Consider the following 27,574-nt stretch of genomic DNA (forward strand, 5'->3'; position numbering starts at 1 on the left):
ATGGAGCACGCGTTCCTCTGCCGTATCAACCACCTACTCGAGGACACTGGAGCCTACCCACCCACTATGGTGGGCTTCTGGTCACACTTCTCCACTCAAGACGTCATGTTCCAGCTCCAGCACCAGATTATCAATGACCCAACTAGTGGCTACCGAGCCATCCTCGGCCTAGATCTGGAAAAGGCATTTTACAATGTAACACATGCAGCAATCCTTAGCCGAATAAACAAGCTCAACTTGGGTGAGCGAAGCTACAACTACGTGGGAGACTTCCTGTCGCGCCGCAGTCTCCCTCGCGGTCGGCAGCATGACATCCGACGAACGTGCACTAGGAAGCACCGGCACTCCTCAACGGTCGGTCATATCCCCGCTCCTTTTCAACCTCGTGATGCTGGGTCTCCCGGCCTACCTTGACGAGATCGATGGCCTCCATCACGGCTTATATGCGGATGACATCACCCTGTGTGTCAACAAGGGCAGTGACGGCCAGATAGAATGCACCTTACAAGCAGCGCTCTCTGCAGTCGAAACCTACCTCCAAGACACAGGTCTCCGACTATCTCCACTGAAATCGCAGCTACTCGTCTACCGCCCGCGCCGCCAGCCCAAGCCTACAGCCGAATCAAGTCAATGTGACGACATAAGCCTCTTGTTACGTTTCGCCTCCGACGTGCGGTCTAGCCGGCGCGGATGCAACGGACGCCGGGGCTTAGTTCACAGCGGCGGACATTTTGGCCAGTTCACCGCTGTCCCAACGCCTCCTCCAAGCGTGTCCAGGCATGTTTCAATGCCACGTGTCTTCTTTCAATGCCACGTTCCTTCTTGCCCTCGAGTCCGAGAGTATTAAAGCAGCTGCCCCCGGACGCCAAGAGGGAGGCTTCGAATTCTTCCGTCGAGTAACGTGCTCTCCCGTCTCTCCACTTCGGTCGATCTGACCGGCCGCTGTTTTGCGATGCTATAATAAACAAGTTGTTCTGTTAGCAATCGACTCATCCTTTGCCAGGACCTTCGGATGCTTCCAGCTGTGCCCCAGGCCGCCAGGCCAACATTACCCTTGGGGCTTGCGACCCATTCGCAACACTCTATACGCAAGACGGCTCCTGCATTCCCCTAGTCCCGAAGATACGCATCCTAGGCATGCATATAACAGCCAACGGGTCAAACATAGAAGCTATTCGCCAAATCGAAGGCAAGGTTACAGCGGCTACCCGCCTGATCAAACGCATTACAAACGAGCACACGGGCATGAAGGAGGACAGCGTCATGCGCCTCATACACCCTTTCGCAATCAGTCACATCACTTATGTGACTGCCTTCCACAACTGGAATGTCACCGAAAGGGTTAAAATCAACGCCCTTATACGCAAGACTTACAAGATCGCCCTTGGCCTACCGGAGCCCACAAGCACTGGTCGTCTGCTACAGCGGGGGGTATACAACACGCTTGAGAAAATCGTGGATGCGCGAAGAGCCTCTCAACTCGAACGCATGTCTCTGACAGCCACAGGCCGGTACATCCTGCAGAAACTCGGCTTCAACTACCACGTCCAGCACGGTCAGAGACAGGTCATTCTACCCGATCTCAGCGACACGCTGATTGTCGCCCATATCCCTGGAAACATGCACCCCGAATTTAATCTGGGCCGACGCCAGGCCCGTGCCAAGGCACTGCTGCGCTCCTTGGGTGGAAAGAGGACTACGCGCTTTGTAGACGCCGCAGAATACATACGAGAACACCGGTTCACGGCGGTAGTCGTAGACGTTAGCTCCTGGCTTACGCACGCGTGCACTGTCGCAACGGAATACCCCGAAACAGCGGAAGAGGTAGCGATTGCGCTTGCACTTACCGACCCCCTCTGCGAGGTAGTTTTTAGCGACTCAGAATCAGCAGTTCACAACTACGCGCGGGGGCGCATTTCGTCCGAATGTCTCCAGATTCTAAGGAAAGCTAGTCGACAGCACTTTGATAGCACCGTGATCATGTGATTTCCAGCGCACGTCGCCACCCCCACCGATGAGGGCCCCCCTGACTTAAACGAGGTAGCACACCGCTCTGCGCGAGAACTGACCCGCAGTGCACAATCGGAGACCGCCTCTTCGAGTTCGGAACTCCTGGTTCAAAACACGCGAGAACGCTTGGTCAGGTACAATGACATCACCAAGTACTACCAGCTAGGCAAGCGGTTGCTGCCCCCACCACACCCCATGCTAAAACGTCGCCAGGCAGTCGTCTGGCGACAATTGCAAACACAAACCTTTCCCCAGTCCGGTACGATTGCAGCACATTTTCCCCGCGCAATACCCGAATGGTCTGCAAATTATGTCAGGAAACTAGAGCGACGCTGTCACACATGTTGTGGGAGTGTCGTGTTAGATCAGCTACAATGGCAGTAGCTCCGGAGGCTCTTGCGTCGAAGTGGGCCGCCGCTCTGCACAGCTCCAACCTCAAGACACAAGAGTGGGCTGTCCAGCAAGCCGGAGAGGCGGCGACGAGGCAAGGCCTCGAAGTCCCCTCATGGGAGACCTGAGCCCGGGTCGTCAAATTTGCCGGATTCAATATAAAGTTGTTTCCATCCATCCTAAGAGAACACAAAAATTTATTAAATGGCGCCCCATCTTCTCATCTCGCCTTATATTGTCAGTGATGTATGTGTAATCCCGTCTTCGAGAACACAGTCATTTTGTTCTGTCACCCTAACCAACGACACGGGAAATCTCGGAAGCCTATCATATCACCAAAAGTGCCACGCTGCGTGTAAGCAAACCATCCATATTACTACATGTTAGAGAACTGAATTTTATTAATCGATATTCACACGTACCTTAGATTCATGCTTTTTTTATACCTCACCTTGACATTAGCGAAGCATCCACTTTCTATATATGTATATTTGCATACGTGCATTAAACACCAGCTGTGAGGGAGCGCGTGTGGTGTGTGTTTGTTTCTCTTCTTCTTTCTTGTTTATAGCGCTGTAAATTTTTATTGATATGTGTTAGCTCAGTTCTAAGCATGCTCAAATGAAATGGATAACAAGACGTTACTAGAATATGTTTGTCACTTGAAGGCACAATGAGAAATGTGCTGCATTGCACTTATTCAAACACAGCATGAAGTTGCAGCCTGATGCAAAGAAAGTAGGACTACACCTGCACATACGAGTGCGCAAATGTAATGTGAAAAACCCTAGCAGGTACAGCCGTCAGCACGCTTAAGAGGAACGCTCCGCAGTGTGGCCTGGACCAGCCTGGACTGACGCCAGCGCCGCGAAGTGGTGTGCTCTGTTATCTATTGGCATGTTTGCGGCGGCTGACGACAGCTGGAACGCAGCTCGATCTGACTGCTTGTCTTGTCTTTCGCTTGTGCCTGACCGGCGGCGAGAGTGTGCTCACTTAACATGTCCGTTCCGCCACGTTTCGCTCGTGGCTGCGGTCTCACGCGCGTCCAGAAAACACGTTGCGGTTTGCTTATATCGGCAAAGCGAAATGGCGGGCTACAGATCGCGCGCCTTTCGGATTCGGCCTCAAAGCTGGCGCTTTAAAGAAACGATAAATAGGCAAAGGAGAGCAAATGCAGGTTTTTGGCGTTCGTAAAGGTTGGACAATAAATAAATCTGCAAATCCGGTGACGTAGTTGTTCATGTTCTTGATTTCTTATCTTCTCTGAACATGGAACAGCCAAATCGGAAAAGGCACAACAGATATTAACTTTCAGTCTGTCGTATTTTGGGATGTGCTGTAGTCTGATGTATGTCATGTGACGTCTGAACTCTGACGTCCTGTAATTCTTTATCAGTATTTAATTAAAAAGATGAGATATAGCTTTTTGGGACTATGTATATTTGTTGGTGTAAAACAAAGTTAAAAGTTAAAGCAAAATTAAAGAATAATTCTCAGGCGGGGATTTAACACCTAGCGCTTTTGAGCCCAGTATCTTAGCATGCACTGCGCCATGCTGCACCTGTCGACCATGTCAACAGTAAAAATTTGTCTACGCTGGTGCTTACATTTGCACGTTGATAGTCAAGCTGCGCTTTCACTCCGCAACGTCAATTGGCGCCTCTCTAGATAGCAGAAGTGTTGTTACTATCGGCGATTACACCATAAAGTGCTTGGACAATGATTTGACTTTGCGATATCTATATCAGTTAAGAAAGTTAGAAATAGAAAATGGCGATCGGGGATGCCGCTGGGATGTTTCTCCTAATTTCGACAGCTGTCTCACTCTTCTCACCTAGTTACGAGCGCGCACATAATTCGCGTGCTCATTGCAAAATAGCTACACATATGTACATTCGTAGATGAGTGCTCATTTAGACAGCGTACAGGTTTCTCATGGTAGCGCTTAGGACAAAATACAGACACCTGAACGAGACACATTTTCGCGCCCCAAAACTTTCTTATGCAATATTTCTGCTTTTGCAATTTTTCGTGGAAATTAGCTAATATGTCGGCGCAAAAATGCATGCATGTCCACAGGCCTGTGTGTCAGATCTTACAGAATAAAACAAAATGGATTGGCTGCTGGCCCCGCCATTGCGATGATTTCCATCATCGGTCGATGTAGTGGAGCCAGGTACGGCAACTGTTTGTGTGGTGTCGTCACGGCACAATTAAGAGAATTGGTCAGGTCCACTTTAATATCGGTATAGGTGCCATCAGCATTGCCAGACTGAGAGAGTGCACCTTTTAGTACCGCGTAAGACAAAAGTACAGTCTACACCACGAATTGGAAACTGAGCGGCAAGCGAGGGGGACATCGAGGCACCCTAGTCGAATGGGGACACCCGCTGCCGTAGTAGCGCGTGACGCGTTGCGCGAGGGGAGAGTGCATCGCCACGATGCAACGTCAACCTCCCTGTCGCTCTGGCAAGCCTGCGTTATGGGCGCTTTCCTTGTCCACGCTAGCCTCGCCCGCGTTCTGACTTCGCCTTAGTAAGGCCCAATGAAAACGCGCCAAGCGTCTCAACGCGCTCGCTTGCCCGCGATGTGTTCATGAAGTAAGCTCGGCAGCGTTCAACTGGAATTCAGGCCACCCCTAAATATCAAGTTGGACCACACAGAAATTTCAAGTAGACCCACCCCCAAATTTAGGTTGGCCTGCCCAATATATTCAGTTGTGCCATCCCCAAATTTAAGTTGGCCCACTCTCATATTTAAGTTGGCTCACCCTCCAGTTGCAAGTTCACCCACCCACTAAATTAAGTTGGGCCACCACCAAATGTCCAGTTGGCCTACACCCAAATTTCAGGTGGTCCACTTCGAAACTTCAAATTACCCGCCGTGGTTCTTCAGTGGCTATGGTGTTTACCTGCTGAGCATGAGGTCGCGGGATCGAATCCCGGCCACGGTGGCCGCATTTCGATGGGGGCAAAATGCGAAAACACCCGTGTACTTAGATTTAGATGCACGTTAAAGAGAACATGAAGCTGCTCGAAACCTTCATGCGCCACCTAGTTGTTTCAATTAGAGATATCGCTAGTCACTGCCGCAGTCACTGGTCATTGCTCCTAGGTAGAGCTTTCCGTCCGACCGTCCGGATCAAGGTGTTCCCCGTTTCTGTGTGCGACCTTTATCTACGAATACCGACAACATACCTACGACCTTCAGAACCAGCCGGCCACCATCGCCCCTCAGTCGTCGGCATCGTTCGCCTCAGGCACGTCGCTCTTGTTTCCCCGCGTTCATGCCACAGGAAAACTAATTGGTGCAGCTCCTCGAGGTGACGCTGCATGAACAACCCGACCTGCAAAAGCTCGGATCACATTGCCTACCCTTGGAAGTATATTAGACGTTGAGGTGTATGGAGTCCAAGCAAGTCCCTCGTTGACACCGGTGCGCAGATGCCTGTAATAAATGCCGCCCTTCACAAAAGAATCAGGAAGGTCCTCACGCCTGCCGTACCGTGCAGAGTACGCGTTGTCGACAGCAGTACGCCACCAGTTGTCGGCATGTGTACAGCACCAGTAACGATTGCCGGCAATCATACCACTGTATGATTTATTGTATTAGCGCGCTGTCCGCCTCACCTGATTTTGAGGCTGGACTTTCTTTCGATCCAGTCTGCCGTAATAGAGTGCGCTACAGGCGTTGTGCAGTTGCATCTTCCTTCTGACAACTACTTTGTTTCTGACGCACACCATCCGTCCCTGTGTTCTGCCGAATTCGTCTGGGCGCCGCCTCAAGCTGCTACTACTGTACCTTTTAACGATCGACCACATGTTCCTGATGGTGAGTAAATCGTCTCTCCGCTTGTCGCCTTTTTCGACAGCGTGGCTTCGCGCTCCCACGCAGCGTCGTCACAATCGTCGATAATTCTACTTGGCTTCTCGTTCTCAACTTTGGGTCAATGGCACATATTCTTCCCGGTAACATGGAATGGCCCGTCTGACACCTGTGCGCGAGTACCAGATATCACCGCTGGCGCCCACTGTTTCTGGCTTTGTCAGCCTTATCGTCACCTGTTTCAGTTCGGCTTCGTCAACCTACTATCACGTCGATAAAATGATCGGTACTGGCCTCTCTCCAGCTCAAACTGAAGACCTTAGGCACATAAGGTTCAGTTACCGCCATATTTTTTCTTTCGATAATCGCGCGCTGGGCTAGACAGCCGTAGTCACTCATCGGATTCACAACGGGGACGCAAATCCCGTCCGTCGCCGGCTCTACTGCGTGTCTGCTGCAGAGCGCAGCATCATTCAAAGCGAAATTGCGAAGATGCTGAAGAAAAACATCATCGAGCCTTCGACTAGCCCTTGTGCCTCACCAGTTGTCCTGGTCACAAAAAAAAAGACAACGCCTGGAGATTTTGTGTTGATTATCGCCATCTGAACAAGATCACCTAAAAAGACGTGTATCAATTGCCTCGTATCAATGAATCACTTGACTGTCCACATGGGACGTAATATTTTTCATCGATTGACCTCAGCTGGGGCTACTGGCAGATCGCTGTTGATGAGAAGGATCGCGAGAAGGCAGCCTTTATTACGCCTGGTGGACTTTTTCAATTCAGTCATGCCCTTCGGGCTTTGCAATGCCCCAGCGACGGTCGAGAGAATGATCGACACCCTTCTCCGAGGCTTGAAGTGACCATCTGTCTGTGTTATCTTGATGACGTAATCGTTTTTGCTCCAACATTTGAAACCCTCATTGAGCGTCTTACGGCTTTCCTTGCCGTAGATTGCGCTGCGAAACTTCGGCTCAACTCGTCGAAGTGTCACTTCGGTTGTCACAGAATAATCGTTCTCGGCACCTTGTAAACGTCAATGGAATTCAACCTGACCCGGCCGAAGTTCGGGCCATGCAAGACTTTCCTGTGCCATGCTCAGTTAAGAACAGTCGCTGCTTCATAGGCTTGTGCTCGTACTTTCGTCGCTTTTTTCGAAATTTTGTTGACATTGCTTGACTTCTCACAGAGCTTCTTCAGAACGACGTCGCTTTCGCGTAAAGACAACGGTAGGCCGAAGCCTTCACAGCACCCATCAGACTCTTGATGAGCTGCCCAATTTTAGCTCATTTTGACTCTTCAGCACCCACTGAAATCCGTACAGATGCTAGTGCTGATGGCATTGGTGCGGCTCTTGCCCGGATTCAGTGTGGTAAAGAGTGCGTTGTCGCTTATGCAAGCCGTATTCTGTACATGGCCGAGCACAACTAGCTTATCACCAGTGTTATGTCCATCTCGGGCTTCCTCAACACTGGCGACGAACAGCGCCGTGATCCCGTTATGCGAACCATCATGGATCGGTTAAGCTCGCCAACTTCTGATCCTTCCCTTCATCTTTTCTATATTTCCGACGCAGTCCTGTGCAAACAAAACTTGCGCCCTGATGGTGCTGACCTACTACTGGCCGTACTACTGGCACCTTCAACGCACCCTGCTCCAACAAGTCTATGACGCGCCCACCGCTGGGCATATCGGTGATGCTCGCACCTTTGACCGAGTCTGCCACGTTCCTTTGGCCCGACCTCTACCGCTGTGTGCACCGGTATGTGATCGCTTGCGACCTGTGCCAGCGCAGGAAGCCCACTCTGATGACTCCAGCTTGGTTTTCCACTGAGTCCACTGAGGTTTTCAAACTGAGCCTTTCTTTCACGTGGGACATGACCTACTTGGCTCTTTCCTTTTCTCAACTACGGGCAACAAATGGGTTGCGGTTGCAACCGATTACGCCACGCACTTCAACATTACGGCGGCTCCAAGCCAGCACGACTGGGACGTCGCTCCGCAATATGTCACTTTCGCGTACAATTCGTCCAGCCATGACACTACATGTTCGCAGTTCGCACGCGAAATTCGAAGGTTATGGGTTGCGTTCACACCTGCGGCAAGTTGTTTTTTCATCCACTTTAATTTCCATTAATTTATCTTCCTTATTTAATATGTTAAGCACAAGTAATTTTCCCTATGTTGTCCTTGGTGTCAGTGTTGGTTGGCTTCTTATTACACATATATATATATATATATATATATATATATATATATATGTGTGTGTGTGTGTGTGTGTGTGTGTGTGTGTGTGTGTGTGTGTGTGTGTGTGTGTGTGTGTGTGTGTGTGTGTGTGTGTGTGTGTGTGTGTGTGTGTGTGTGTGTGTGTGCAGTGTTGTTGTTTACTTCAGACACTTTTGCCAAGAAAGCAGGCAAACTTTTTTATGCTCATGTCGCTGAAGATATATCTGCCCCGGTGGACATGATTTGCAAAACAAGTATCTACTGCAATTCTTTCTCTAATAATTTATTAGTGATAAACTTCTTAGTTATACGTACTATGGCTACTGTTTTTAATAGAAATTTACAGCGCATTGTCCTAAAATTCTGGTTAACGCGTTCGTGCATTTAAAATTGGACATGTAGACCGAAATAATGGGGCTCATATTATTCTATCAATGTCCCTGCTTACACGTGCAGCACCACGAACCTCCTTTGACGCAGTACGGGGGCGCGCCATGTAACTACGCCAGATGTCGCGGCAAAGTGGTGTGCCCCGCCCTTGCGGCTGGGTGCATAGCATATGAGTCCAATCGGGAGTTGTGCAAGGTGCTATTCGGGATAGGCTCGTTGGGAGGGGGAAGCGCGACGACCGCTCTATTTAACGCCAGACATTTTTGTCAGGGGATTTCGATCGAGAACAACGGCTGGCGGTTCCGCGTGAGTAATCAGATAAATTTAAGGAATAATTGGACAGCGTTATATGAGTGGTCTGCATGTTCGCTTGGATTACGTTGATCTTTTATTACGAAGTATCTCGGCCCGGGCAGATAATTATTCTGTAGCGGCGTGGTTCCAGCAAAATTTCACCCTTCTTATTTTTTGAAGTTATTCTTATCATGAAGTTATTATTTGAAGCAAAGGCTATACAGAATAAGATTACGTCCCAGAAAAAAATTGGGTATGAACTAATATCGCGGCGGTACATCGTGTATTCTCTTTTAGAACAATCGTGCTTCGCTATCGAAGTGGCATCACTTGTCTTCACTTGCAGCACTCCCTCCCAAAGGTCACCTTGCCTTCCGTTCATCCGAAAAGTCTTTCACTGCGTCATAAGCGGGAATGTCCGAACCTGTAGTGTTCAGATTACTAGCTGGCTTCGCGTCATCCATCTCTGCGGAAACAGGCGTTGACGATCCCCGAGGCGAGCCAACCACTTGCTCCGTCGCGTTCTCCTGCGGACGAGGAACGCAAAAGGGGCAAATTCTTGTCAGGGCTACCGGCGGAAGACCGCGAGTACAGGGCGTGCTGGCTCTCCTCCTGCGCGACGTTTCCATCCCGCCGTGTTCTGGGTGTCTGCGAGGCCCCGTGTCCGCAGGATATCTGCCGGCAGCGCTGGCGCTTTTCGTGCTGCCGTGGTTAACCTGCGTCGATGTCGATCCTTTGCGTAGCAGGAAAAAGATCACGAACAGTGTTACTCCAGAGATCATAACGACGTAGCCGCCGATGCATTTGGTTGCGGAACTCTCGGCGTGGCCCTGTTCGCGCTCTTCCGGAGTCAAGGAGAAAACGGCGTGGCTTACTGGCCCGGCCTCGAGATCCCGGTTCCGTGCGCGACCCAAGTGGCCTTCAGCGGCAAAGACAGCGGGAGCAGGCGAACGTCGAGAATGTCCGGAGGAAGGAAGACGCTGCTGAAATGACATGCTGAGGTGCAAATGAAGGACTGTTTGCTGGTATTTCGTAACAGCGGATCCACACGGCTTCAATAACCTGTCAGTAAGCCTTGGTCGTCTTCTCTTCTTCCTTCGCTTCTTGCTCTTGTTCTGGAACCTCGATATATAGTATGCGCCCACTACAGGAGATACGCCAAGAATCCGGATGATTTAATTGATTTAACGTTCCACAGCATGGCTGTGAGAGATGCGATAGTAATGGGTTCCTTATTAGGCGCGAACACTGGCGTTCTATAAAGTCCGACGACAAGGTTCATACAAGCGCGCTTTTACATTCCAGCTCCATTAGAATGCAGCCAGCGTGGCCGGGTGCTATAAACCATTGAGCAACAAAACACTGTAATAGTTATTAGGCCACTACAGCCAGTAAACACAGCATGATGTTAACGCCTTCTCATTTGGTTCTTCGTTACTTGTTTACATATACTCCAGCGTAATAAACCATTGAATTTGGAGGTGATGTAGAACACAACGTTAGGCGCAGCTCAATAAAGCTTAGCGTGGGGCAAAAGTAGAGGAATTACTACTGCATGCAATTATGAACGAAATGGAAACGTACACCATGCGGACAAGTTGTAACTACAGAAAGTTGTAGGTCTCTGGCACACGGTTTAAGAGTAGTGGTTGCTTGCATTGGCTAGCTTTGCTTAAAATGGGTCTTCAGATAAAGCTGCCTTGCTCAGTTCCTCTGGCACAATCATATAGTGGTCCACACGCCCCACCTATATGCTTGATAAGATCGCTACATCGTCCACGCACGGCCGAGCAAACTTTCTGCCGCTCCAATACATCATCACCATCATCATCAGCCTGGTTACGCTCACTGCAGGGCAAAGGCCTCTCCCATAGTTCTCCAACTACCCCAGTCATGTACTAATTGTGGCCATGTAGTCCCTGCAAACTTCTTAATCTCATCCGTCCACCTAACTTTTCTGCCGCTCCCTGCTACGCTTCCCTTCCCTTGGAATCCATTCCGTAGACTTTAATGACCATCGGTTATCTTCCCTCCTCAATACATGTCCTGCCCACGCCCCCCCCCCCCATTTCTTTTTCTTGATTTCAGCTAAGATGTCATCACCTCGCGTTTGTTCCCTCACCCAATCTGCTCTTCTCTTATCCCTTAAGGTTACACCTATCATTCTTCTTTCCATAGCTCGTTGCGTCGTCCTCAATTTAAATAGAATCCTTTTCGTAAGCCTTCACATTTCGGCCCCGTACGTGGGTACTGGTAAGACACAGCTGTTATACACTTTTCTCTTGATGGATAAAAGTAACATGCTGTTCATGATCTGAGAATGCCTGCCAAACGCACCCCAGCCCATTCTTATTCTTCTTATTATTTCAGTCTCATGGTCGGGATCTGCAGCCACTACCTGTCCTAAGTAGATGTATTCCCTTACCACTTCCAGTGCCTCGCTACCTATTGTAAACTGCTGTTCTCTTCCGAGACTCTTAACATTACTTTAGTTTTCTGCAGATTAATTTTTAGACCCACCTTTCTGCTTTGCCTCTCCAGGTCAGTGAGCATGCATCGCAGTTGGCCCCTGAGTTACTAAGCAAGGCAATATCATCAGCGAATCGCAAGTGACTAAGGTATTCTCCATTAACTCTTATCCCCAATTCTTCCCAACCCAGGTCTCTGAATACCTCCTGTCAACACGCTGTGAATAGCGTTGGAGAGACCATATCTCCCTGCCTGACGCCTGTCTTTATTGGGATTTTGTTGCTTTCTTTATGGAGGACTACGGTGGCTGTGGAGCCGCTATAGATATCTTTCAGTATTTTTACATACGGCTCGTCTACACCCTGATTCCGTAATGTCTCCATGACTGCTGAGGTTTCGACTGAATCAAACGCTTTCTCGTAATCAATGAAAGGTATATATAAGGGATGGTTAGATTCCGCACATTTATCTATCACCTGATTGATAGTGTGAATATGGTCCATTGTTGAGTAGCCTTTACGGAATCCTGCCTGGTTCTTTGGCTGACGGAAGTCTAAGGTGTTCCTGATACTATTTGCAATTACCTTAGTAAATACTTTGTAGGCAACGGACAGTAAGCTGATCGGTGTATAATTTTTCAAGTCTTTGGCGTCCCCTTTCTTATGGATTAGAATTATGTTAGCGTTCTTCCAAGATTCCGGTACGCTCGAAGTCATGAGGCATTACGTATAGAGGGTGGCCAGTTTTTCTAGAACAATCTCCCCATCATCCTTCAACGAATCTGCTGTTACCTGATCCTCCCCAGCTGCCTTCCCCCTTTCCTTAGCTCCCAAGGCTTTCTTTACTTATTCCGGCGTTACTTGTGCGATTTCTAATTCCTCTAGACTATTCTCTCTTCCATTGTCGTCGTGGGGGCCACTGGTACTGTATAAATATCTCTAGAACTCCTTAGCCACTTCAATGATCTCATCTGTATTAGCAATGATATTGCCAGCTTTGCCTCTTGGTGCATACATCTCGTTCTTGCCCTATTCCTAGTTTCTTCTTCACTGCTTTTAGGCTTCCTCCGTTCCAGAGAGCATGTTCAATTCTATCCATATTACGCTTCCTTGTGTCCAATATACAGCGCTTATGCTTCCTTATGCTTCCTTATGTCCTTATGCTTCATTATGCTTCCTTACGTCCTCCGATTCAGCGCTGTCTTAATCAAACTGAAAGGGGCATTCTTGAAACGAAAGCTCAGCACCGCTGCGAGAAAGGTACCTTTCTGCAAAATAAGCACTGCGTAGCAACTATCACGCTTATTAATAGCTGTTGCTCATAGCTACGAACTAGGTCCATGACTGTAATATACGTTGCTTGGATCGCGGCCTTGACGCTTTACTGGATTTTATTTATAGGGGTGCTCTGGTCGACGCGACGAGAGTTTGGACCCGGGTAGTTGGTACATTGTCTAGAGTCCTTGCAGTGTATTTCTACAATTGTCAATGGCGAAGTAACGTAACGCTGAGGCGGGGTCCGTCACACGTAGAGCACACATGTAGTCGATTTTTGACTCCGTTATTTGTCTTTGCCTAAGAGACAACTAGGAAGGTTTACAATATACAAACTTGCCCTCTGAAAGCTCGATGTCGGGATCTTTAAGGTTTGTCTTGCATTTGGCGGGGACAGAAGACAAACATTCAGCAGCCCTGAGTCGATCACTGCGCTAAGCAGCTCTACCGTGATGTACTGCTTCACATGGCTTGGTAACCCTAGTCAGGCAAGCAAACGAATGTTTACATAGCCAATGCTAAGGATTGTACCTCATATGGACACTACTGTGTACTGCTATGTACGTGCCGTCGCTTTGTGGCAATACAAACGTGCAAATTCATGTTCCTGATTAGGTTATCGGTGACGTTGATAAATTTGTAGGTTCCTGGCCTTTCTGACGCATAAAAGTAGGCAACTACGACCAAGATCTACGCTTTTATAGAGGAACATACAAGCGGGAATGCGACTGCCGCGGATTTGACAGCGCAGCTCTTAGGTGCCCGTTCCTGCGGCGAGCGTCGGCGTCGGCGGCGCAACCAAGCGAACGAGCACAGCGATAGATGAAAGAGCGAACGCAGAGCGGGCGATCAAATTTGCCGGCTCTTCCGTAATCGAGAGTAGATGGAAGCATGAAATTGCAACTGGCAAAGCAGTTTGGTTCGAGATGACACTAGCCACAGTATTAAAGTGGGTGTAGTGCATACACTTGAGAAAACCAGCAAGAAATGTCAGACACAAACACGATAGAAAGAAGTGACCACAGAACGCTGGACTAGCAACTGACATATATTTCAAAACGCGGCTCAACCCTTGAAGATCCAACCGCCGACGCATGCACAATGCTCTTAGCAAGGTACAAATTTTTTAAATTCATGAACATATAATTTTGCCCAAACTACCTCATTTTTAAGTACATTTAAAAAAGGAATCTTTTTATCGCTCAGAAAGATAGACCGAGCATGATGCATTTTCCTTCCTTTTGTATACTGATATAGAACGTCTCAAGTATTTCGGTTTTCGTCCTCTGTATTGTATTTTCGCAACGGCGCACTCCACCACTCCATACTGTGCACTGGTCCATGTGGACATTGCCCAGCTACAAGAAGAAAACCGGCATAAGGCGGCATGACAGGCAGTGGAAGACGCCAGGGAGAGAAAGCGCACGGCCCAGCTAGAAGAATATCACCTGAAAGAGGCGCCACGCAGAGTGGCGCCATCTCTTGAGGTGACACAACACTCGCGCCGCGCAACTCACGGACCGCTAGCGTTGAAAAGAGCAGAGGCAACACTGTCTCAGCGCCAAAAGATAACAATGAACTGTATGGGGCCATATATCTGCCTTTTGAACGTCGCTATTCTACGTGACTAAAACTTCCGCGTACTAGAAGTTACAGCTTGAGAGATATTGTGAACATCAGAAAGAACACGGAAGCAATATTTTCCGTAACTTGTTTCGGTATTGCGTAGCGTATGTAATGCGGTCCTGTACAAAGTTTTGGGGGCCAGAGACCTTATTTGCTTGAGTTTTGACTTGTTGCCCGTATGTTGTTCTTTGAGTGCCCGGATAACCACTCTTGCTTTTGGCTCACGGTCACTTGAAGGTAGCCGACAACGGGAGCTAAAAAAATTATTGGGATTTACGTGCGAAAACCATTTTCTGACTATGAGGCACGCCGTAGTGGGGGACTCCGGAAATTTGGACCACCTGTGGTTCTTTAACCTGCACCTAAATCTAAATACAGGGGTGTTTTCGCATTTCGCCCCCACCGAAATGTGGCCACCGTGGCCGGAATTCGATCCCGCGACCTCGCAATTAGCAGCCCAACACCATAGCCACTAAGGAACCACGGTGGGTGGGAACTAAAAGCATATTATGCTTAAAAGGCACGAGCCGCGAACAGCGGAGAGTGGACCCTTCAGGGAAGTGCGTGCGGGAAACTGGCCATCATGTAAACCCACCTGGCTGCTCGCTTCGTACTACGGACTGTTTGCGTCAGCTCTCGCTGGCTCTTTTTTGGTGTCGTTCGCATTTGTTTCGATTGTCATGGTTTGCGGTTTTCGCAATCAGATTGTATGCGCGACGCGAATTGATTACTGCGTCCTGGAAGCCACGCGGGCACCAGTCATTACACTGGAACCTTCAACAAGTCATGTATAAAAGCTGACGCGCTGACCCGCAGATAATATTTCGGATGATCGCCGACTTTCCTCGACGATATTGTTGTGCTTGAGTGCTACTTGTTTCGCTTAGCACAGGTTCAGCCAATATATAGTTAAATTTATCACTCACAGTTTTGGCACTGTGTCGTTCTTCGCTGTCACTACCACGTGACCGTGTATTCACAATACAATATAGTGTAAGCAGATCCATCTGAACAATGAGCGGCGCAACCGCTGGAAGTGCTTCGTCTGCCGCAGCTTCTAAACTAGCTGCCCGAATATAGGCTCAGCACCGCCACCGAGAGGATCCTGTCGTTCAGAAACTGTGCGCACTCACAAACTTCTAAATCCAGAGAGTTGGTTCATACTCTTCTGCATTCTCCGCTTAATCGCGTAGCACATTTGATCACGAGCACTTATCACCAGGATTCAACTTCGTGTGGGGCAGCTTCCGTAGTCTCTCGCTAACGTGGCAGTCGGTTAGCGATGACTGGAGGTGAGAAGACTAGGTACTCCGTTTACAGTTTAATATTGCGCTGTGTACTTTTAAAGTAGGTGTAACGTAAATAAAGAGGGAACTGCTCTGTTCTTATGCTACCTTTAATGTTACCCAGTAAAAGTGCTTGTAGAACGCAGGAAGGTTATCAAGTAACTTAGAAGGGGATGGTTTGGGCTAGGTGATTTTTCACTTTAGGCTATGTGTTGCACCGTTAAACGGGACTGGACAAAGGAAAAAATGGGGACAAGCGCTTTTATTCGTCTTTTCCTGTGTACCCTGTCCCGCTTTGCGCTATACAACACAGTCTAAAAAAGGTCCTAAAATATTTGTTTTCTTTGCGAGATTGTAGGACACGACGACCAGCAGTCTTGCTTGATAGGTTGGCCCTCTGGCGCTTTTCAAGCTTACGTTTACCTACGAAAGAAGGAATTTTATAATTTCAGATGACGCTTTTGGTGTCACATGCTAAAGGCATTCGATGAACACGGAGATTAAGCGATAACCATCATTTTTTCGTCGCACACTTACTGAGTTTGTGGAGTAGGGGTAGAGCACTCGATTCAGAATGGTGTAATTACCTAATTTCATCACCCCAACTAAATATATTCCGTTCTCGACAACGCTCCCGTTGCCTTGGCACGAATTCTGTAGCTATAATGGACGACCGCTTATGAGCCCCACGCACATAACCGGTAGACCATCGTAGTTACAGATTATTTTCTTCGTTTCTCAATAGCTGGAATGGATTGGAGCCAACTTTATTTGTGCCTGCAGTTGGGCGATCGCGCTCCCCGGCGAGGGCCTACATCATCTACGAAGTCGCCGTTACTCGGCGCAAGTCTCCGCTCGCCTTTGCCGGCTCGCTGGGTCCCTGCCTTTCGAGCGCCCCGAGGACCTGCTGGACGGCGCAGATCTGTTCGTCTCGGTCGTAGCTCTTCGCGGCTGCCTCGAGCCGCGGTGGGATCGTTCTTGTTTTTGCTTCTTCTGGATTTTTAACGCAGTCCCACAAGATGTGCGTGTAATCTGCAGTCTCCCTCCGGCAGTGTCTGCACTTATCGGTAGCATATGTCTCGGGGTACGTGCGATGCATCAGTCCCGGGCTTGGTAGCGATCCGGTATGGAGCTGTCTCAGTAGTACCGCCTCCGCCCGACTCAGCCTTGGGTGCGGGCGTGGGAGAGTCCTGCGAGCCAGGTGGTAGGCCTTCGGGATTTCGTTGTAGTCCGTCATGCGGTCTTTGGTTCCCAACCACGTCCGACGGTCTGTCGCCGGGGCGCGGTTGGTTAGCGCTCGCTTCGCTGCCTGTGCCGACTCATTGTGGTTTTCATTGCGTTCCGACGCGTCGCCCGCGTGCACCGGTAACCACTTGAGCCTTACTGTTCTGTCTTGTAGTTTGGCCGCTCGCAGGACGCGCTTGGCCTCCTTGCAGATTTGGCGTTTGGCGAAGTTTCACACTGCTTGTCGCGAGTCACTCAGCACCGTGTGGCAGTCTGCGTAGGCTATGGCCAGGACGATGGCCAGGGCGATGGCTACGTCCTCCTCTTGTTCCGCTCCAGCGCTTCTCACGCTCGCAGCAGTCCTCGTGGCGCCGGTTGACGCCTCTATAACGACCGCTGCGAAGGTGTTCCGTTGGTATTCGGCCGCTTTCACGTACCGCGCGTGCTCGTCGTTGGCGTGCTGGTCGATGAGAGCCTTGGCACTTGCTGCTCTTCTTCCCTTGTTGAACTCGGGACCCAAGTTCTTCGGTATGGGGTCGATGCTGCTCTGGCGTCGGACCTCTTCGGGGGACGGGGAGCTTCATCTCCACCTCGTTCGAGCGTCCTATACCCGGGTCGCCCAGTATCTTCCTACCGGCTTTGGTCATGGACAGCCGCTCCAGTTGAGAGGTCCGTTGCGCTTCGGCTATTTCTTCGAGCGTATTGTGTATCCCGAGTTGTAAAAAGCGGGTCGGGCTTGTGGACTCGAACAAGCCCAGCACTGACTTGTACGCTCTTCTGATGATCATGTTTATTTTATTACGCTCGTGTTGCAGCCGTCTGTGGTAGGCTGCAATGTACGCGACGTGGCTGATGATGAAGGATTGGGCGAGCCTATTTAGGCTGTCCTCTCTCATGCCAGACTTCCGTCAAGTGACTCGTTTGAGGAGTCGAATCGCGTTGGCTGCTTTTGCCGGGAGATTGGTTATGTTTTCGCCGTTTCTTCCGTGTTTTCGATGACCATGCTTAGGATCCTAATTTTGCCGACCTCGAGGATCACGTTGCCAGATTTCGTTACGATTCTGAGTTTTTCGTGTTCGCGTTGTCTGGTCTTGCCTCTGCTATTTTTGGTAGGTAGGAGTATGAGAAGCTCCGATTTGCTCGGCGAACACCTCAGTCCGGTGCCTTCCTGCGTGTATTCTATTGCGTCGACGGCGACTTGCAGCGCATCCTCGATGTGGGCGTCGCTGCCACCGGTCACCCACAGCGTGATATCGCCTGCGTAGATGGCGTGCCTGACGTCTTCGATCGCCGCGAGCTTTTCGGCCACTCCGATCATTACAACGTTGAACATCATCGGCGAAATGACCGATTCATGCGGTGTGCCGGTGCCGCGAGCTTCTTCTCTTGCGTCTGTAGGTAGCCTGCTCGTAGCTCGGCAGTCCTGTGCGTGAGGAAGTCCTTGATGTAGTTGTAGGATCTTTCGCCCATGTTGAGCTTGGAGGCTTGGGACAGAATCGCCGAGTGTTTCACCTTATCGAAGGCGCTGTGCAGGACGAGTCCTAGGATTGCTTTGTTGTCGCCGGCGCTGCCGCCATCGTCCATGATTTGGTATTTGAGCTGCAGCATCGCGTTCTGCGTGCTTAGGTGCTGTCTGAAGCCAAGCATCGTGGCCGGGTACAGCCCTTCTCGTTCCAGGTAGTCTTGCCACCTGTTGAGCAGGACGTGCTCCAGCAGCTAGCCCATGCAGGACGTGAGCGAGATGCGCCGGAGGTCATCGTGCGTAAGGTGTGACGCCCCGCATATTAGCGTTCTCAGCAGGAACGCTAATGTGCGGCCCACTCCACATCTTTGGCACGACTGCTGAGCAGTTGTGTGCACAAAGCACTTTGGTTAACGTCAACGTAAATTTCTGCAATCCTTTCTTTCGGCAGTGAACAACACGCACGGCTTTCTTTCGCTATGTCTTGGACCATCGAGGTGCGACACCTCGAAATGCCTCATAAAGCAAGCGCTTAGTTGAGACAGGAGAACATGAACATCCCTCTCTCGCCGCCTCCTGGGTCTTTCCATTACAAAAGGAGGGAAATAAAGTTCACCTATTTAGTAATACTGAGATGCCTTCAGCTCAGCGCTGAACCTTGCCATCGATGCCTTGATTTGGGCGAGTTCGTTCATCTTCACAATTTTCATAGAATAGCGCTAAAGATGAAGACGAAGCGCTAGTCTTGTCGTATGTGTTCCTTCGACTTCGTCTACGTCTTTATGCTTTTTTAAGAAAACACTCTTGCCATCGCTTTTTCATCGAGCATTCAGAAACGTCAACAAAAACCTCAATCAATTGAAGTTGGTGTGGGTACCTGCTCCTGCGGGCAACCCTGGCAATGAGGCCGGCCACCTAGCCGCCTGAGCAGCTAGTAAAAGGGAGGTGGGCTTGCCCAACGGGGTTGACCGACATCAAGGCATCCACACCTTTAATGAAATGACCGTATATTACCGTGAATCCAGGCGAATATATCCATCCCCGCACCAGACACTGACAAGAATGCAGGCCACTAACCTCAGGAGAGTACAGACTAGGTCTGTACTTAGTCCAAGAAGGCTAGCTGCAATGACCAGTGTTGAATATCCACCAAACTGCAAACATTGTAACTGCCTCCTGGCGGACCAAGATCACATCTTGTGGGGATGCCAAAAAAACCCTCCCTCGAGAGAACTCTTTAGGCGAGCTCCTTCACACGAAGAGTGGGAGATGAAGAAGAAAACTTCCAACCCGCAAGACCAGATACGGTTGGCGTAATGGGCTGATAGCGTCGCGGCGAAGCAGACCCCCCACGCTAGCCCACACCACTGGGAAAGAAAACTCCACTCATACTTGACAATAAAAGTTTTCTCTCCCTCTCTCTTTGTTGCCATCGCTTTCAATGTTTGCGTTAACTTTACAATCTTCTCATCAGATGGGCACCAGTTACTGTTTTATGAACTAGTGCACAGTTATGGTATACAATGCAACTTTCTTCTCACCCCGTTTCCTTCTTTTGCCTATCTTTGAATTTTTTTCTTTTGCCTTTTTCATTCTGACTTCCTCTTGAGCAGGTCTCCGCTCCGTAACCTTCCGAAACCAGTTCTTCGATTAATATTGTTATATTTGCACTACACAATAAAAACAGGAAAAATAACACATGCAGCGGGCAAAACGGCACTGATTCCTGCGCGCTATAAAACCTGCGTTTATTATTAGGAGGAAAGCTCTACCTTTGGGGCAGCTCCGTTGACATTATTCAAAATGTTCAATGCAGAAATTCTCTCACTAGACAGGTGCTGGCAATCTTTTTGCGTAGACGAAGGTAGACAAAGTTTTGGACTTAAGAGATCAAGAGGTTAGATTGGAGAGTCTCAGGTCAAGCTTCCTTCTAAGGCGCTCATTAAGGAATACTTTATCGTAGTCGTGGTGTTCTGCACGTTAGAAGCATCAATAGCTGCTTGGAGACATTTTTGTAAACCTCGGCAGAAGGAACGCCAAGCACCTGGTAAAGTATTATTCCACAAGTGAAAAAGGGCAATCTTTAGAATTTGGTAGCAGAAGCCTATAGACATTCTGCAGCGGCCAAACCTGTATACCCGCCCGGAACGTTGTATGGCTAACATAATTTATTTTTCCCCACTGTGCGGTCATTCGGCAAAATGTTCCAAATGTTCTAGACAGATAAGTTTGCTCAAGTCTTGTCTTCCTTTTGTCTCCGCTCTTGTCATTACTCTATGCAATCTATATTGCACCTGCTCTTCCTTTCAGTCATGCCAGCCCCTAAATGTAGTTGTTCAGGTGTCAGTCTAAAGGCGACACTGCTGCGATGGACAGGCAGGTCTTGGCTCTTCTCTAATATTCCCCAAATCAACCACCGCTTACCTTCCAGCGTCACTTACAGCAGGCTCCTTGTAAACTGGCAAATGTCATCAAGCGTCTAAGCAATTGCTTTTGTTTTAATTTAGCGCACAACCTGCATTGCAACGTTCACAAGGAAAGGCAACCAAATGCGTGGTGCGATGCACTCTCTCCTGTAGGCGGAAGTTTTACCTGAGTAGCTCTTACCTAAATATATGGGAACCGTGATAACCGTTATGGTCGGCATCCACTGCAGCGAATTACATGAAGTTTGTTGCAGTCCAAAAAAAAATAAACGCTAGAAAAAGGCACATTATAACGAGGCCATCGAAACGGTTTAGAATAAAGATTAATGATCGCAAATTTTCAGGAAACTGAAGTATCAAATTCACAAAGAGGTATAACACAAGGAAACCAACAAGAGAAGGATATCACAATTGTGCAAACTTCAACCATTAAGAAAAATGAAGCAGACAAAAGCTACGTAACATACACTACCGTGTAATATATTACTGATGTGTTAGCCGACCGTTTACAAAACCGCCATAAACAGCTTCGCAATTTCTCGTCAGCTCTAAGCTCGTATGTCATATTTGTTGCATTTATCTGTTTTAACAGATGCAATTCACATATCTGTTTTTAGAGCTGAGGTAAAGATTAGCAAACCTTGTCATTCATATACTGTCAGGTTGGTGCATTTTTGCGAACATTGTCAAAAAAACTGAGGCCTTATACAGTCGGTAGAATTTAGTTTTCGGTTTCACACTAACAAGATTAATTTGAATGGGATTAGCTGTCGTTTGAAGAAGGCATTTGATTCTCCGTTAAATATGTCTCTGTATAAGAAAATACGAGTTTTGCCGAGGTAAAGCTTTCCGCTAAATCAAAGTAAGGACGCACAAGCCAACTTACCAGCCACCGCAACTGAACAGCGTATGCTTCAACAGCTACAGGGAGCAAAGGTCACGTAAGAGACGCGTCACGAGCTTTCACATTCTTGCGGTGGCATGACGAAAAGCGCGACCTTCATGCTTGTTGACACTGCCTGCCTGCCCTCAATGAAATGTCGCAGAGCGCCGAGCGAATTCCGTGAGCAGCCCATCGGATGGGGCAAGCACGCGGCACGACGCGCGAAAAATTAAATTTCAACAATGTGGGGAACTGTAACGACAGCACACTTGACACGTGCCCTTGGGACATTCGAGCGGTAGTGGTCCCGCTCGCAATATAAAAGCTCGGCGCTGGAAGCAACGCACCAGTGCAGAAGCCCGGCCTCGCCTTCTTTCTTTACACTACACCAAAGCAACGGACGTTCCAGAGGGTACGACGTTAAGCACAGAGAAAAGTTAGAAATGTTATCCAAGGTAAGCAGATCGCATTTTCAGCGCGGATAGCCCATCTGGTGATATTATAAAAGAATACTTACTGTCCCCCAATGCCCTAGCGCCTGTTTTAAAAGCGTCCGCGAGGTATTTTTCATCATTGGTTTATTGGCATATCTATTTTATATCGAAATAAATTTCCAAGCTACGAAATAAGCTTTATTGACCACAATGCGTGCCAGGATTTTTCAAGGCTTAATTTTTGACAACGGCGAGTGGGTTTGCCAGAACTGCCGCAAGTTAAAGTTGATGTTTTCTTTTTTTTTAAGTGGCGCTTTCTTTGCATTCTTGCAAAGCCAGCGCCCGAAACGTCGGGCGCTCGCTGTCTTGCCGATTAGAGACAAGTCCGCTACCACGCTGCCGACGACGAAGAACCAGGCTACATAATACCGATTATCCACTGTCGCGGCTTTGTGTTTGTTGTGCCGTGGTCTTCGCGCAGTGCTTTAACATGTGCGCCCGTGTGCACCGACGAGGGCGCTGAACAGTTCTTCCCGAAACGCGAAACCGAGGAGCGTCATACGTAGTGAAGGGTCGCTTGTATACGCAGTCATCAGACAGCAGCGCAAGTGGACTGCATTGTTTAGAAGTGTAAGCAACTTACACGAAGAACACTTCGTACCGGCCGAATTCGGTTCGGTGTCTAGTGTATGCGATACACTTTTGGTTTTGACCTGCCGTATCTTCGACGTCGGAGCGCCCCACGTGTAGGTTGAGCGACGCCCTTCCCAATCAAATTGTGCCCAACTTCGTGGTTTGCGGTGCTTCCATGTTGCCTATACCTAAGAAAAAAGGTCTTTCGCTGCAAACACCAACGAGATCTTCGCTGAAACTGATGCCTAGAGTGGGTGATATCAACCTAATGTTTTCTCATATGTGGAACCGCTTGTTGGCAGGATATTTGAAATTTACCGCAACTTTCTGTGTTGCTTATCGCATTCGCCTAAGAATCGCAGTAATGTCTCAGTTGCAGTCTTTGCAAGATTATGGGCCGGTAAACTAAATTCCTTGCTTCGTTTCCGCATTTCTTCTTCCGCCTTTCAACGGATATCGCAATATTTTCCTGTGGTTGTCTAGTAAGTATCGACACAGCTCCGACGTTCCTTGCGTATAGTTTTCTTATGTAGTTCGCTGGAAGTGATGCTATCTGTACTTTCATTTTTAGCAGGTTAAACTTCTTCTCAGTTGCTTCGTCGCCAAGGCGTGGGCACTCCAGCACCACTCAGCAGGATACCAGGGCCCCGGCTATGGTGGCTATGGTGGTTACGGTGGATACGCTGGATACGGAGGCTACGGCGGCTACAACGCTGCTACGGCCGGTGCACCTTACCAAGGATACGGCGCTTCCTCCTTTGTAGGTGACGCTATCAGTAAAAATTCGCTCGTAGCTGTTTCTAAGCATGGCAGTGAGCGGAACTCCACCGAGTAAGATGACTCGTTGTAAACGTACAGTACTCCGAACGAATGGCGGTGGCGGTTTCCACTTAAGCATTGTTTTCGTGCACTACATATCGCAACATGCGAGTACGACAACTGGATATTAGTCAACTTCTAATTTTGAAGTTCTATTCACTATAGAAGCGAAGTTTGCGGGACGCTGCATGGCAGCTGATTTGGTAAACCAATTGGAAGCCCCGTTTCTTTAAATATTGATGGTGCTACACCAATAGGTTATGCAGTGTCATTAACTGCCACTTAAAGTTTTATTACGCAGCATATATCGGTTTTTTGGAACCCTTTAGGCGCATACACTTTTGAAACTGCATTTTACACTCTTTGAAAAGAGGAAGAAAGCAGATTTTAAGCGATTGCTTATTGCGTTGCACAGGACACGATAATTCTTTAAAAAATTATCTCCTTGCACATAAAACCTATACCCTTGCCGTAAACACGCATCGATAACACAGTCAAAATCTTCCCCTTTTCCTGGACACATTAACGTCATTAGAAGAGTTAACTTCTGGGTTAGTTGGGGATCTTGCATACTGAAAAGACGCCAAATACAACACACACAAGAAAGACGACGACAACACGGGCGCTTGTGGTGTCATCGTCTTTCTTGTGTGTGTTGTTTTCTGGCGCAAAATCTTTTCAGTATACATTAACGTCAGCTACCACAGATTGTATGTACTATTCTGTCAAGCTTGTCTTTTGAAGCGACATTTTATGAATTTTGCCTTAGTAGCTGTTGTTACGGAATAACTTTCAAGCGATCTCGGCGAACGTGCACGTGAAGCACGGGCGCTAAAAATAGCGTAGCTTTTGTACTATACCTTTGTGTTGTCCCTAAATGGGTCAATCAACAATTACGGCCTCTATCAGAACCCGAAAGCTTTTTTTTCTATGAAAGGGATATACACTGTGGAAGGCAAAAACGAGGGCCTTCATAGGATCTCAAACGGAAACAAGCGCCGAATGCAAGTATGGAAGTATATAGAATTTGTCTACATTTACTTTAATCTATTCTAACATAAGAGAGTGGATGAAGCAAAATTTTGAAGAGCCTATCTCGTTGTAGGCTCTACACATTTATGTTTCTTGAAACCATGCCGCTACAATATGCACAAATGCATCTTTCCGGTCAGAATGTTTTGTAGCATACACAAAATCGGGAGGAACTCTACATGTGACAGATTGCACACCGACAATGTAAACGGCAGCTGAGCGATTTGGGCTGCAGCAGATTCGTCGAGTCTATGGCTCGATTCCGGCGTAGGTCTGTCGTTTATTCTGCGATGTCGCTAGCGATCTACATTAGCGACCTGCGTTACTATAGCATCGAGTTCACAAGTCTTTGTTAAACGATATTTATGTCACTGTGCGCAGCAGGATGGTTAGTGCGCGTGCCAAAGCTAGGCAAAGATCTCTAAGGGTGTTAAAATGAGCGTCGTTTGAGCCACCGCTGGCTTATAGTCGTGGTCAACAAGTATTGCGAAGTGGCCGTGCCAACAAAAAAAAAAGAAATATGCAGAGAAAAGCTTCCTACGAGTAGACATTTCTGACCCTTTGAACCAATTTCCGAATGCGTAAAGTGGCGTATAAACCAAACTGTGATTTTTGGCAATGTGGAAACCATGAGACTTGGAATATAAAATAGCCCCTAAGTGTACGATGCACGACAGTTCTTTTCAACTATGTCTAAGCGGGAAACAGAGAGCCACACCCTCACGCAATGCTCACAGCGGCGTTACCGCTTCTATTGCACTGCCACCCGTCCCCGTTCATTGTGTCGATTCGTGGCTGTTTCAGCTTTTGATTTATTTATTTATTTAATTATTTATTTATTTATTTATTTATTGGTTCATTTATTTATTTATTTCGGCAAAACAAATACAACGTTCGCCCGGAAGGTAAGGCAGAAGGAGGGCGTAATCCTCCCGACGAAGGCCTTTACTTCGCTGGAGCAGCAGAAGTAGCAGTTTACTATTAAAACAAAATACAACTAATACGACAGAAAACATCAAACCTATTTACAGCAAAATTTTAACCACATTGAAAAGTATCAACTATTTGCAAAATAGCAAGTAACTAAATAAATACAGCACTGGAAGAAATAAGGAACATTCTCTTAATACAAAAAGTTAGACATTCAGAATATAGTATTTATAACATCACTATTGACAAAAAACAATTTAAAACACCATTAACATTCGTTACACATGCTGTGATTAGAAATTAGTATGTTTTGTATTGCATATTTAAATGTGTGAATTGTTCTACAATTTATAGCTTCGTCAACAGTATTAGGGTACGTATTACCTAAACATATAGTTCCATATTCGATCGTTTGCGTGCCATATTTTGTCCTACGGTTCTTTATTACTATTGAAGTGCGACGTAGGCTCTATCCTGAGTCTCTACTCAGGTAACGATTTGAAAATTGTTCGGTGTTGCTGGAGATCTCTTTAAATAACCGTATGCAGATCTTTGTTTTGTAAGGGTCTCTAACATTAGGAGTGTTAAAGCGCATCCTTTATGTAGAAGATCTTATGTATAGTTTTGAGAAGTTTGCGCAACCGAACAGCTCGCCGTTGCAGTACTGCCAATTTTCTATATATGTTTTATTACCATTTCCCTATACTAAGAGGCAGTAGCTATGATTCGCAAGCAGAAACTCGTTTCGCATAGAATAGTGACTAAGCTTTCTTTTGGAGCCCACTCGACGTAGCAGCAAAGTTTCAGTAGGAATTATTACTGACATACGGGATCAGACTCCCAAAAATATTGTGTTAGTAAGATAACACCCTTTACTTCCCAGCCACCTCAGCCGTACAGTTTTGGCTACGACACGGCGGACGAGTTCGGCAACCGGCAGTTCCGTAGCGAGCAGGGCGACGCCAACAACGTGAAGACTGGCTCGTATGGGTACCGAGATGTGAACGGTCTCTTCCGGCGCGTCAACTACATCGCCGACGCCAACGGCTTCCGCGCCACAGTGGACACCAACGAGCCGGGCACGGCACCGGGAGTCAGCGCCGACGTTGTGTTCAACGCATCGCCAGTTGTCCCACCGGTTCCTGGTGGTGCAGCGGCTCAGAACACATATGGCGCGGCCGCAGGAGCGCCCGGTTACAACGCTTACGCCGGATTCGGCGGTGGCGGGTACGGCCCCTCCAGTAGCGCAACTGGAGCCTTCGGGAACGGCGGCTACGGGCGCAACGGCTACCCTCCCAATGGGCCGGCTATCAGTGGCCACGCCTACGGGGGTCACGCCCAACAGGGTTACGGTGCGGTTGGTAATGCTCCAGGTGGATATGGGCAAGCTGGCTACGGTGGATTGGTTGCAGGCCACCAGGGCTTCCGCCGTCGCAGATAAATATGCTGCGCGATGACTGGGAAGTAGTACGTTGGATTGACCTTTAGTTTGATTCCAATTTTTTTATTAGAGATCTTACCAGCTAACTCAGCCTCAATAAAGAAACTGATCCTTCATTCTTCCTTGCGATGTTGATATGACTTCTCGAAAAACATCGTAATGTGGCTGTGGTTCTACTGCTTATATGAGGGAATCTTTCGCGAGTTCTAGAAAGAGCTGTGGAAGCTACTGAAATCACAGCAGCTTCTGAAACTTCCTGCATAACGAAAGTTAAATACTCATAAAATTTTAGCTACGCCGTCTCGAACACTATTCACAGCGTCATTTCATAGTGGCCTTCCTGAGATGCGCCACGTGAATTAACCTTCTTTATTTATTGAAGCATTCTTGGAATTCGTTCATTTCCGGAATGTAGCTGCTGCTACTGCATTAATCTCAGACTTCATGAAATCATTCACGTCTACTTCGTCTACGCCCCACTTCAATATTGCTTACATTC

General features: G+C 48.1%; 1 protein-coding gene across 1 annotated transcript; it reads left to right on the forward strand.

The window, feature by feature from the left end:
* LOC142570686 (uncharacterized) lies at positions 1-27,075 on the forward strand. Its single transcript, XM_075679035.1, has 3 exons — positions 1-195; positions 23,428-23,613; positions 26,518-27,075. Exons 1-3 carry the CDS (start codon positions 1-3, stop codon positions 27,073-27,075), a joined length of 939 nt encoding a protein of 312 aa, XP_075535150.1.
* Positions 27,076-27,574: the final 499 nt, after the last annotated feature.

This window comes from Dermacentor variabilis, chromosome 2 (genome assembly GCF_050947875.1).
Source record: "Dermacentor variabilis isolate Ectoservices chromosome 2, ASM5094787v1, whole genome shotgun sequence".
NCBI lineage: Eukaryota > Metazoa > Arthropoda > Arachnida > Ixodida > Ixodidae > Dermacentor > Dermacentor variabilis.